Source organism: Lucilia sericata, unplaced genomic scaffold (genome assembly GCF_015586225.1).
Source record: "Lucilia sericata isolate MDLA Ls3-8-SP2 unplaced genomic scaffold, ASM1558622v1 Contig000689F_arrow, whole genome shotgun sequence".
NCBI classification, from domain to species: Eukaryota; Metazoa; Arthropoda; class Insecta; order Diptera; family Calliphoridae; genus Lucilia; species Lucilia sericata.
The window spans coordinates 166,816-180,000 of record NW_023994692.1 but is presented as its reverse complement, the minus strand read 5'-3'; the positions used below and the strand labels follow the sequence as shown (position 1 = coordinate 180,000).

The 13,185-nt window shown below is 28.7% G+C and overlaps 1 protein-coding gene across 1 annotated transcript in view; it reads left to right on the top strand.

Annotated features, from left to right (window-relative positions):
* Positions 1-9,456, top strand: part of LOC119607357 (nuclear hormone receptor FTZ-F1) — a 55,729-nt gene extending 46,273 nt beyond the window's left edge. The window contains exons 6-9 of the mRNA XM_037961224.1: positions 2,617-2,875; positions 2,941-3,041; positions 5,244-5,416; positions 9,219-9,456. Of these exons, the coding sequence (XP_037817152.1) occupies positions 2,617-2,875; positions 2,941-3,041; positions 5,244-5,393 (510 nt within the window). The 3' untranslated portion in view covers positions 5,394-5,416; positions 9,219-9,456. The remainder of the gene's footprint in view (positions 1-2,616; positions 2,876-2,940; positions 3,042-5,243; positions 5,417-9,218) is intronic.
* The last annotated feature ends 3,729 nt before the right edge of the window (positions 9,457-13,185 follow it).

Here is a 13,185-nt window from a genome sequence, read left to right as displayed (position 1 = left end):
AGAGAGGTAGAGAGAGAGAGAGAGAGGGAAATAATAACCACAGCTTTGGCATACAAACAAACAATTACATACGTACATATAAATGTAATGTATGTAAATATGTTTGTTTATCAGCAGCAACAACGAAACATACATATAAACCACAAACAAAACAAATAAAATGTAAAAAACGAATGTGAATACCAAACATTAACGATGGATGACTACGACAATAACAGCAACAACACTATGGAAGCAATAAGACAACAATTATTTGTTGTAAGTAGAGTTGTTGTTGCTGATTTTTTTTTTCTTTAGCTGTAGACGTCTCTTGTAATAATAAAGTAGTCATGCTGGTGTTAAGAAAATATATAAAAAACAAAAAAACAATCATGACGCAACAGCAGATCTCCTCTATTTATCGCGGCTCAGTCACTGTCAGGCAATTTATTTATTTATTTTGTTTTTATTGTTGTAATAATTTCAGTTTTATTTTTAGTTTTTTTTCTGTTGTTGTTGTTATTGTTAAAGTATTTGTGTATCCAAGTATGTAAATAAATGTGTATTTAAAACCCAGATATTTTTTTGTTCCAAAGATAAACCAATATTAAAAAGACAGTTTTAAAGCAGTGATTATTTTATGCTCTTAAATTGAGTTTGCTCTTAATTTTTGAAGAGAGTTTAAGAAAAAGTATTTCAGGAGAGTTAATAACTGTTATACAAGCAAATTTCTGTAGAAAACACTGTTAGGTATAGATTTTCTTTAGAAAAAGTGTTATACACAATATTTTCTATAGAAAAAACTGTTATACACAAATTTTTCTGTAGAGAAAACCGTTATATACAAACTTTTGTTTAGAGAAAACTGTTATACACGAATTTTTCTATAGAGAAAACAGTTATATACAAACTTTTGTTTAGAGAAAACTGTTATACACATACTTTTCTTAAAAGAAAATCATTATACAGCAATTTTCTATAGAGAAAACTGTTATACACAATTTTTTCTATAGAAAAACTGTTATACCAAAATGTTTCTATAGAAAAATCTGTTATACACAAATTTTTCTATAGAGAAACTGTTATACAGAAACTTTTCTCTAAATAAAAAACTGTTATACACACATTTTTCTATAGAAAAACTGTTATACTGAATTTTTTTCTATAGAAAAACACAAAATTTTTCTAAGGACAAAGTGTTATACACAATTTTTATATGGAAAAATTGTTATACACAAATTTTTCTTCAGAAAAAACTGTTATACACAAAAATTTTTCTATAGAGAAAATGTTATACAGAAACTTTTCTCTAAATAAAAAACTGTTATACACAAATTTTTCTATAGAAAAACTGTTATACTGAATTTTTTCTATAGAAAAACACAAAATTTTTCTAAGGAAAAAGTGTTATACACAATTGTTATATGGAAAAAGTGTTATACACAAATGTTTCTATAGAAAAAAACTGTTATACACAAATTTTTCTTCTTTTCTTCTGAAAAAACTGTTATACAAAAATTTTTCTGTAGAAAAAAGCCTTATACACAAATTTGTCTTTAGAAAAAAGTGTTATACACAAACTTTTCTATAGTAAAAACTGTTATACACAAATTTTTCTGTAGAGAAATCTGTTATAAACAAACTTTTGTTTAAAGACAACTATTATACACAAACTTTTCTTTAGAGAAAACTGTTATACACAAATTTGTGTTTAGAAAAATGTTATACACAAAAATTTTTCTATAGAGAAAACAGTCATACACATTTTTTTCTATAGAAAACTTTTATACCAAAATGTTTCTATATAAAAAACTGTTATACAAAATTTTTTATAGAGAAACTGTTATACATAAACTTTTCTTTGAAGAAAAAACTGTTATACACAAATTTTTCTACAGAAAAAAGTGTTATACACCAATTTTTCTATAGAAAAACACACATTTTTCTAAAGAAAAAGTGTTATACACAACTTTTTTCTGTGGAAAAATTGTTATACACAACTATTTTCTATGGAAAAAGTGTTATACACATTTTTTTCTATGGAGGAAACTGTTATACATAACTTTTTTCTGTAGAAAAACTGTTATACACAATTTTTTCTTTAAAGAAAACTGTTATAAACTAATTTTTCTATAGAAAAACGTGTTATACACAAATTTTTGTGTAGAAAAAACTGTTATATAAAAAAATTTGTTTGAAGAAAACTGTTATACTCAAATTTTTCTATAGAAAAACGTGTTATACACCAATTTTTCTACAGAAAAACACAAATTGTTGTAAGGAAAAAGTGTTTTACACAATTTTTCAATAGAGAAAACTTTTATACACAAATTTTCTTTAGAAAAAAAACTGTTATACACATTTTTTTCTATAGAAAAACAGTTATACTCAAATTTTTCTATAGAGAAATTGTTATACACAAATTTTTCTCTAAAGAAAAGTTTTGTACACACATTTTTCTTTAGAAAAAAGAAACTGTTATACATAAATAAATGTAACCAAAAAAACTGTTATACAAAAAATTTTCTTACTCAAAATCTGTTATATGCACATTTTTGTATAGAAATTCATAAATTTCTTTAGTAACAAAACTCTAATCTCTCTCTCTTTCTTCCTTTCCCTTTCCTCTCCTTTCAGGTCGACGATCAAATGAAACTTCTACAACATTCATGGTCCGATATGTTAGTATTGGATCATCTGCATCAGCGCATACACAATGGCCTGCCGGACGAGACCCAACTGAATAATGGTCAAGTCTTTAATCTCCTTAGTTTAGGCCTACTGGGCGTACCACAGCTCTCCGATTATTTCAATGAATTGCAAAATAAATTGCAAGATTTGAAATTTGATATGGGCGATTATGTGTGTATGAAATTTTTAATTTTATTAAATCCAGGTAAGTATTTATGAGAAAAGATATTAACGCAAAATTATTAATGAAATTTGTAAAATACTTTACAGATGTACGAGGTATTATCAATAAGAAAACTGTATTGCAGGGTCACGAAAATGTACAAGCAGCGTTATTAGATTATACATTAACGTGTTATCCATCTGTGACGGTAAGTGTTTGAGATCGTTTAAATAAAAAATTGTGTGAAATTATGCACTTGATTTGTTAGCGGCCTAAAGCTAGAAATGAAACGTTGAAATGTAAAGCATACCTGAGGGTGTTTGTTTTTATAGCCAGGGTATGGGTTTGCCAGTTCAGTTCTAGTTCATTTCTAGTTCATTTCTAGTTCAGTTCTAGTTCAGTTCTAGTTCAGTTCTAGTTCAGTTCTAGTTCAGTTCTAGTTCAGTTCTAGTTCAGTTCTAGTTTAGTTCTAGTTCAGTTCTAGTTCAGTTCTAGTTCAGTTCTAGTTCAGTTCTAGTTCAGTTCTAGTTCAGTTCTAGTTCAGTTCTAGTTCAGTTCTAGTTCAGTTCTAGTTCAGTTCTAGTTCAGTTCTAGTTCAGTTCTAGTTCAGTTCTAGTTCAGTTCTAGTTCAGTTCTAGTTCAGTTCTAGTTCAGTTCTATAGTTTCTAGTTCTAGTTCTGTTCTAGTTCTGTTCTGTTCTAGTTCTCATTCTGTTCTAGTTCTCGTTCTTTTCTAGTTCAGTTCTAGTAGTTAGTTCTAGTTCAGTTATAGTTCTGTTCTAGTTCTGTTCTAGTTCTGTTCTAGTTCTGTTCTAGTTCTGTTCTAGTTCTGTTCTAGTTCTGTTCTAGTTCTGTTCTAGTTCTGTTCTAGTTCTGTTCTAGTTCTGTTCTGTTCTGTTCTAGTTCTGTTCTAGTTCTGTTCTAGGTCTGTTCTAGTTCTGTTCTAGTTCTGTTCTAGTTCTGTTCTAGTTCTATTCTAGTTCTGTTCTAGTTCTGTTCTGTTCTAGTTCTGTTTTAGTTCTATTCTAGTTCTGTTCTGTTCTAGTTCTGTTCTAGTTCTGTTCTAGTTCTGTTCTAGTCTGATCTAGTTCTGTTCTAGTTCTGTTCTAGTTCTGTTCTAGTTCTGTTCTAGTTCTGTTCTAGTTCTGTTCTAGTTCTGTTCTAGTTCTGTTCTAGTTCTGTTCTAGTTCTGTTCTAGTTCTGTTCTAGTTCTGTTCTAGTTCTGTTCTAGTTCTGTTCTAGTTCTGTTCTAGTTCTGTTCTAGTTCTGTTCTAGTTCTGTTCTAGTTCTGTTCTAGTTCTGTTCTAGTTCTGTTCTAGTTCTGTTCTAGTTCTGTTCTAGTTCTGTTCTAGTTCTGTTCTAGTTCTGTTCTAGTTCTGTTCTAGTTCTGTTCTAGTTCTGTTCTAGTTCTGTTCTAGTTCTGTTCTAGTTCTGTTCTAGTTCTGTTCTAGTTCTAGTTCTAGTTCTAGTTCTAGTTCAGTTCTAGTTCTAGTTCTAGTTCAGTTCTAGTTCAGTTCTAGTTCAGTTCTAGTTCAGTTCTAGTTCAGTTCTAGTTCAGTTCTAGTTCAGTTCTAGTTCAGTTCTAGTTCAGTTCTAGTTCAGTTCTAGTTCAGTTCTAGTTCAGTTCTAGTTCAGTTCTAGTTCAGTTCTAGTTCAGTTCTAGTTCAGTTCTAGTTCAGTTCTAGTTCAGTTCTAGTTCAGTTCTAGTTCAGTTCTAGTTCAGTTCTAGTTCAGTTCTAGTTCAGTTCTAGTTCAGTTCTAGTTCAGTTCTAGTTCAGTTCTAGTTCAGTTCTAGTTCAGTTCTAGTTCAGTTCTAGTTCAGTTCTAGTTCAGTTCTAGTTCAGTTCTAGTTCAGTTCTAGTTCAGTTCTAGTTCAGTTCTAGTTCAGTTCTAGTTCAGTTCTAGTTCAGTTCTAGTTCAGTTCTAGTTCAGTTCTAGTTCAGTTCTAGTTCAGTTCTAGTTCAGTTCTAGTTCAGTTCTAGTTCAGTTCTAGTTCAGTTCTAGTTCAGTTCTAGTTCAGTTCTAGTTCAGTTCTAGTTCAGTTCTAGTACAGTTCTAGTTCAGTTCTAGTTCAGTTCTAGTTCAGTTCTTGTTCAATTCTAGTTCAGTTCTAGTTCATTTCTAGTTCAGTTCTAGTTCAGTTCTAGTTCAGTTCTAGTTCAGTTCTAGTTCTGTTCTAGTTCTGTTCTAGTTCTATTCTAGTTCTGTTCTAGTTCTGTTCTAGTTCAGTACTAGTTCAGTTCTAGTTCAGTTCTAGTTCTGTTCTAGTGCTGTTCCAGTTCTGTTTTAGTTCAGTTTTATATTTTTCCTTTTTTACTTTGTAAATATAACAATTATTGATTGATTACAACTAAAAATATCTAATAATATAATAAACTCATTATTTTGTTTTTTTTTTCTACTTTTTGCAGGATAAATTTAGGAGGCTGTTAAGTATACTGCCCGACATACATGCGATGGCAGCGCGTGGTGAAGAGCACTTATATTCAAAACACTGCGCTGGCAGTGCACCCACACAAACGTTACTCATGGAAATGTTGCATGCAAAAAGAAAAGTGTAAAAAATGTTTAAAGCAAAGGCAACATATTAAAAAAAAATAAATTAAATAAAACATAAGGGGCGGGTAGATACATATACATAGTACATATAAATATAAGTTAAAACACAAAAATCATTTAAGAGAAAAGAAAAGTTAGCAACAAATTTAAAGGTTTTAAACTAGAGAAAAAAAATATTTAAAAGAAAAACAAAAGCCAAGCTTATAAAGGAGAAAGAAACTATATTTTTGTGACAATTATAATAAAAAAAAAGAAAATATTTAAACATAAATAAAAACAAACTTTCAGGCTTTACAAAGACACCTTTTTTAAGGCATACTTTCAGGCAAATTGAGAAACTTTAATTTAAACTTTAGGATTTTTGTGGTTTATGTAAAAATTTAAAAAAAATAATGTTACATATAAATAAAAGAAAATATTTTCATTTGGGGGGATTGTCTTTAGAAAATACAAACAAATTATTAAAAGAAAAAAACTTTGTTGTTAATTTTAGTAAGTAAATTTAATATATTTTGTGAAAAACCTAATTGAAGGAAAAAAGTAATTGTTATTTTATGTAAATAATTTAAAATTTAAGCTTAAAATACTTTATTCAAAAAAGTAAACAAAAAAATTATTTAAAAAATAACTAAAAAAACTAAAATAAAACAACACTAATTAAGTAAAACTATAAAAAAACGTTATAAATGTATAGATTTTAATTATTAAAAAAAAAATATAAATTAAAAAAAAAAACAAACCCACTTGTTGCTTGATGTTTAAAACAGAAAAATTATAAACTAAATGTTAAAACAAAAAAACTTAAAAATTTAAACAAACAGATACCACTACAACAAAACAAATCAAATCAGCATATAAAAAAAACTTGTTCTTGTTTTTATTATTAAACAAATTATAAATAATTATGTAAAATATTAAAAAAAAAACAACAACTATTTAGGGAGTACATTACAAAATTAAAAAAAACACAAAAAAAAAATTATTAAAAAAAAAGAAAAAATGTACCTTAAACTATATTTTAAATATAACTATAAAAAATTAAATAAAAAACTAAATAAAAAATTTAATAAAAAAAAGTTATTAATAAAATAATAAAATAAATGTTAAATTTTATAATTTTTAAGAGGTTTATTTTTTATTAAACGGTTTTTTTATAATTATTATTATTATTATATTTTTTTTATGTTAAACTATTCTTTTAATTATAATTAAATATTATTGTCTTTATATATATAAAATATTTTTTGTTATAATTATATCTTTATATTTTTTATTTTTAAACAAAAATTCAAAAAAATTACCATACCATAACTACTACCTTCATAGTTTTTTAAATTTATTAAACAAAAAACAAAAAAACAACAACTTTACATTTATTTACTTTTTGTAGTTTTTAATTATATTTTAATAATCTTCTACTTTAACTAATTATTTTTTTCTCTTCTTTTTATATTTTTTATTTTTTTTTCCTAATTTTAATTGTTATTTTGTTTAATTATATAATTTTATAATTTTTCCTTTTTTTTAAACTTATAAAATTTACTTTTGTCTGTAATTTTTATTATTTTAATTGTAAAAAAACAAACATTTTGTCAAAACAACAAAACAGATACTAAAAAAAGAATAAAAAAACAAAATTTGTAAAATCATTTGAAACTTGTAGTAAAAAGAACTTTATTTAACACAAAAGGACCTCAATAATATTTCAGTTCTAATTCAGTTCTAGTTAAATTCTAGATCAGTTCTAGTTCAGTTCTAGTTCAGTTCTAGTTCAGTTCTAGTTCAGTTCTAGTTCAGTTCTAGTTCAGTTCTAGTTCAGTTCTAGTTCAGTTCTAGTTCAGTTCTAGTACAGTTCTAGTTCAGTTCTAGTTCAGTTCTAGTTCAGTTCTAGTTCAGTTCTAGTTCAGTTCTAGTTCAGTTCTAGTTCAGTTCTAGTTCAGTTCTAGTTCAGTTCTAGTACAGTTCTAGTTCAGTTTTAGTTCAGTTCTTGGTCAGTTCTAGTTCAGTTCTAGTTCAGTTCTAGATCAGTTCTAGTTCAGTGCTAGTTCAGTTCTAGTTAAATTCTAGATCAGTTCTAGTTCAGTTTCAGTTCAGTTCTAGTTCAGTTCTAGTTCAGTTCTAGTTCAGTTCTAGTTCAGTTCTAGTTCAGTTCTAGTTCAGTTCTAGTTTAGTTCGAGTTCAGTTCTAGTTCAGTTCTAGTTCAGTTCTAGTTTAGTTCTAGTTCAGTTTTAGTTCAGTTCTAGTTCAGTTCTAGTTCAGTTCTAGATCAGTTCTAGCTCAGTTCTAGTTCAATTCTAGTTCTGTTCTAGCTCAGTTCTAGTTCAGTTCTAATTCTGTTCCAGTTCTGTTCTAGTTTATTTATTTTTCTGTTCTAATTCTATTCCAGTAATGTTCTAGTTCAGTTCTAGTTCAGTTCTAGTTCAGTTCCAGTTCAGTTCTAGTTCAGTTCTAGTTCAGCTCTAGTTCAGTTATAGTTCAGTTCTACTTCAGTTCCAGTTCAGTTCTAGTTCAGTTCTAGTTCAGTTCTAGTTCAGTTCTAGTTCAGTTCTAGTTCAGTTCTAGTTCAGTTCTAGTTCAGTTGTAGTTCAGTTCTAGTTTATTTCTAGTTCAGTACAAGTTCTGTTCTAGTTCAGTTCTAGTTCACTTCTAGTTCACTTCTAGTTCAATTCTAGTTTAGTTCTAGTTCAATTCTAGTTCAGTTCTAGTCCAGTTCCATTTCTGTTCTAGTTCACTTCTAGTTCTGTTTTAGTTCACTTCTAGTTCAGTTCTAATTCTGTTCTAGTTCATTTTCATTCTAGTTCTCTTCTAGTTCAGTTCCAGTTCTGTTCTAATTCTGTTCTAGTTCATTTCTAGTTCTTTCTAATTCTGTTCCAGTAATATTCTAGTTTAGTTCAGTTCTAGTTCAGTTCTAGATCAGTTCTAGTTCAGTTCTAGCTCAGTTCTAGTTCAATTCTAGTTCAGTTCTAGTTCTGTTCTAGCTCAGTTCTAGTTCAGTTCTAATTCTGTTCCAGTTCTGTTCTAGTTTATTTATGTTTCTGTTCTAATTCTATTCCAGTAATGTTCTAGTTCAGCTCTAGTTCAGTTCTAGTTCAGTATTAATTCTAATTCAGTTTTAGTTCTGTTCTAATTCTGTTCCAGTTCATTTCTAGTTCTCTTTTAGTTCTGTTCTTGTTTACTTCTAGTTCAGTTGTAGTTTAGTTCGAGTTCAGTTCTAGTTCAGTTCTAGTTCAGTTCTAGTTTAGTTCTAGTTCAGTTCTAGTTCAGTTCTAGATCAGTTCTAGTTCAGTTCTAGTTTAGTTTTAGTTCAGTTCTAGTTCAGTTCTAGATCAGTTCTAGTTCAGTTCTAGCTCAGTTCTAGTTCAATTCTACTTCTGTTCTAGCTCAGTTCTAGTTCAGTTCTAATTCTGTTCCAGTTCTGTTCTAGTTTATTTATGTCTCTGTTCTAATTCTATTCCAGTAATGTTCTAGTTCAGTTCTATTTCAGCTCTAGTTCAGTACTAATTCTAATTCAGTTTTAGTTCTGTTCTAATTCTGTTCCAGTTCATTTCTAGTTCTCTTTTAGTTCTGTTCTTGTTTACTTCTAGTTCAGTTGTAGTTTAGTTCGAGTTCAGTTCTAGTTCAGTTCTAGTTCAGTTCTAGTTCAGTTCTAGTTTAGTTCTAGTTCAGTTCTAGTTCAGTTCTAGATCAGTTCTAGTTCAGTTCTAGTTTAATTTTAGTTCAGTTCTAGTTCAATTCAAGATCAGTTCTAGTTCAGTTCTAGCTCAGTTCTAGTTCAATTCTAGTTCTGTTCTAGCTCAGTTCTAGTTCAGTTCTAATTCTGTTCCAACATATTAAAAAAAAATAAATTAAATAAAACATAAGGGGCGGGTAGATACATATACATAGTACATATAAATATAAGTTAAAACACAAAAATCATTTAAGAGAAAAGAAAAGTTAGCAACAAATTTAAAGGTTTTAAACTAGAGAAAAAAAATATTTAAAAGAAAAACAAAAGCCAAGCTTATAAAGGAGAAAGAAACTATATTTTTGTGACAATTATAATAAAAAAAAAGAAAATATTTATTGTTTACTTCTAGTTCAGTTGTAGTTTAGTTCGAGTTCAGTTCTAGTTCAGTTCTAGTTCAGTTCTAGTTTAGTTCTAGTTCAGTTCTAGTTCAGTTCTAGATCAGTTCTAGTTCAGTTCTAGTTTAGTTTTAGTTCAGTTCTAGTTCAGTTCTAGATCAGTTCTAGTTCAGTTCTAGCTCAGTTCTAGTTCAATTCTACTTCTGTTCTAGCTCAGTTCTAGTTCAGTTCTAATTCTGTTCCAGTTCTGTTCTAGTTTATTTATGTCTCTGTTCTAATTCTATTCCAGTAATGTTCTAGTTCAGTTCTATTTCAGCTCTAGTTCAGTACTAATTCTAATTCAGTTTTAGTTCTGTTCTAATTCTGTTCCAGTTCATTTCTAGTTCTCTTTTAGTTCTGTTCTTGTTTACTTCTAGTTCAGTTGTAGTTTAGTTCGAGTTCAGTTCTAGTTCAGTTCTAGTTCAGTTCTAGTTCAGTTCTAGTTTAGTTCTAGTTCAGTTCTAGTTCAGTTCTAGATCAGTTCTAGTTCAGTTCTAGTTTAATTTTAGTTCAGTTCTAGTTCAATTCAAGATCAGTTCTAGTTCAGTTCTAGCTCAGTTCTAGTTCAATTCTAGTTCTGTTCTAGCTCAGTTCTAGTTCAGTTCTAATTCTGTTCCAGTTCTGTTCTAGTTTATTTATGTCTCTGTTCTAATTCTATTCCAGTAATGTTCTAGTTCAGTTCTATTTCAGCTCTAGTTCAGTACTAATTCTAATTCAGTTTTAGTTCTGTTCTAATTCTTTTCCAGTTTTGTTCTAGTTCATTTCTAATTCTGTTCCAGTTCATTTCTAGTTCTCTTTTAGTTCTTTTCTTGTTTAGTTCTAGTTCAGCTCTAGTTCAGTTCTTGATCAGTTTTTGAGCAGTTTTTGATCAGTTCTAGTTCAGTTCTAGTTCAGTTCCAGTTCAGTTCCAGTTCAGTTCCAGTTCTAGTTCAGTTCTAGTTCAATTTTAGGTTAGTTCTATATCAGTTCTAGTTCAGTTCTAGTCCTGTTCTAATTCTGTTCTAATTCTGTTCTATTTTATTTCTAGTTCTGTTTAAGTTCTCTTCTTGTTCTGTTCTAATTCTGTTCCAATTTTGTTTTAGTCCATTTCTAGTTTAGTTCTTGACGTACTAATATTTTGTTTCTAAATTTGAAAGACCCTTTTATTTTGCAAGAAAAGTCATCAAAGCTGATAACTTAGGTTATTGTTTATAAAAGTAAAATAATTGCTACAATTATTAACCGATTTGCAGTAAACAATTGTTGTTGTAAGTTTAACAAAATTATGTTTAACATTTATAATAGAAATCTATAAACTTTCATCTTGTTAAAAAAGAGTTAATGTTTAAAAAGGCAGGAAGTGCTACTTGTGTACTATTTCAACACCCTTTAACTGCTCTTATTTAACAACAATATGGTTATAGTAACATATTTCTTATAGTTTAACTCCTTCTCCATATATTCCCTAAACACGGTTATTCCCTTTAACCTTTATCTTGTTAGATATTCCTATATAAAACTATTCGTTTAGTTTCTGTTAAGGGTCTTATTTCGCCTACATTTTAAGCAGTTTTTTCTTTAAGGCCTAATAGATTTATTATCATATTATTAAAGTGGATTTTGTTCTCTTTAAAACGCCACCAATTTTTTTGAAATCCCTTTAAAATTGATCAAGTTATTCAACTTTTTCTAAAGCTTGATATAAAATTATCACACTTTACTAAATGTGTGTATCATTTGTTTAATTTTAAAGCATACTTTTAGGCCTTAGTATAAAAATATATGAGAGAATGATATGATTTACTTTAAAGTTGCATATTTTGTTTAATTTTCAAGCGATTTTCAAAAATTAAACCTTGTTGTAATTACAACAAAATTGTAGTTTTAAATTTAGTAAAATTAAATGCACAAAGTTAATCATTTGTCATTTGATACTATATATAGCCATAGGAAAGTTTTTAAATTTTGTTTAACTTGTTTGTTTATTAAAATTTTCTAATTTTTTTTTTTTAATTATTATTAATTTTAGTTTTTTATTTTTAATTATTTCCACATTTTCTTTTCAAACCTCTATCAAATGAAAATTCTAAAGAAATCATTACAAATAATAGCAAATTGAGTACCTTATAGAAAACGTGAAAAAAAAGTTTATAACAAATAAATTTGTTTTAAAAACAAACATCTATAAACATTGTACATTTTTAATAAGTTAATGTAAATAGTTTATTAACAAAAGGATTTAGCGGAAATGCGACTTTAAGCAAATGGTAGTATAGTAGTTCGTAAACTAGACCACAGGTTAGTTTATCGTATAGACTGGACTATTTCATAGACTAGTTTATATACTAATCAATGGACAAGTCTTTAGTCAAGTCAATAGATTAGTTTATAGACTAGTCCATAGACTAGTCCACAGATTAGTCAATAGACTAGTCTATAGATTCGTCCACAGACTAGTCCAAAGACTAGTTCACAGAATAGTCCATAGACTAGTCCATAGACTAGTTCATTGACTAGTCCATAGACTAGTCCACAGACCAGTCCACAGACTAGTTCACAGACTAGTCCATAGACTAGTCCATAGACTAGTTCATAGACTAGTCCATAGACTAGTCCATAGATTAGTCCATAGACTAGTCCATAGGCTAGACCACAGACTAGTCCATAGACTAGTCCATAGACTAGTCCACAGACCAGTCCACAGACTAGTTCACAGACTAGTCCATAGACTAGTCCATAGACTAGTTCATAGACTAGTCCATAGACTAGTCCATAGATTAGTCCATAGACTAGTCCATAGGCTAGACCACAGACTAGTCCATAGACTAGTGACTAGTCCATAGACTAGTCCATAGACTAGTCCATAGACTAGTCCAGAGACTAGTCCATAGACTAGTCCATAGACTAGTCCATAGACCACAGACTAGTCCATAGACTAGTTCACAGACTAGTCCATGGACTAGTTCACAGACTAGTCCATAGACTAGTCCGTAGATTAGTCCATAGATTAGTCCATAGAGTATTCCATAGGCTAGACCACAGACTATTCCATAGACTAGTTCATTGACTAGTCCATAGACTAGGCCAAAGACTAGTCCATAGACTAGTTCACAGACTAGTCCACAGACTAGTCAATAGATTACTCTATAGACTAGTTCATAGATTACTCTATAAACCAGTTCATAGACTAGACCATATACAATTCTGTAGACAAGTCAATAGATTAGTTTATAGACTAGTCCATAGACTAGTCCGCAGACAAGCCCATAGAGTAGTTCATAGACTAGTCCATAGACTTGTACATAGACTAGGCCATAGACTATTCCATAGACTTATCTATAGAACAGATCACAGACTAGACAACTAGTCTCGCTAAATCCTTTAATCCTTAATAAAAAAACGAAAAAATAAACACAAATCAAATCATGTAAACATTTCAGGATCGCACCTTTTCAAAACATACAAAAAAAAAACGAAATTATATAAATGTTATTTATATATAAATCATAAAAATCCTTAAATTTAATAAATGTAAATTTAAACAAAAAAAACTATAAAAATTCTTATTAAAATCCCCTAAATAAAATTTACAGAAACTAAAATCATTTATTTTTGTGTTCACTTTAAAAAAAAATATATTTAAAAATATTTTTCAAAATAATTAACAACAAAAAATCTTGTAAATGTGTGTAAAAAATTCAATGTAAATGC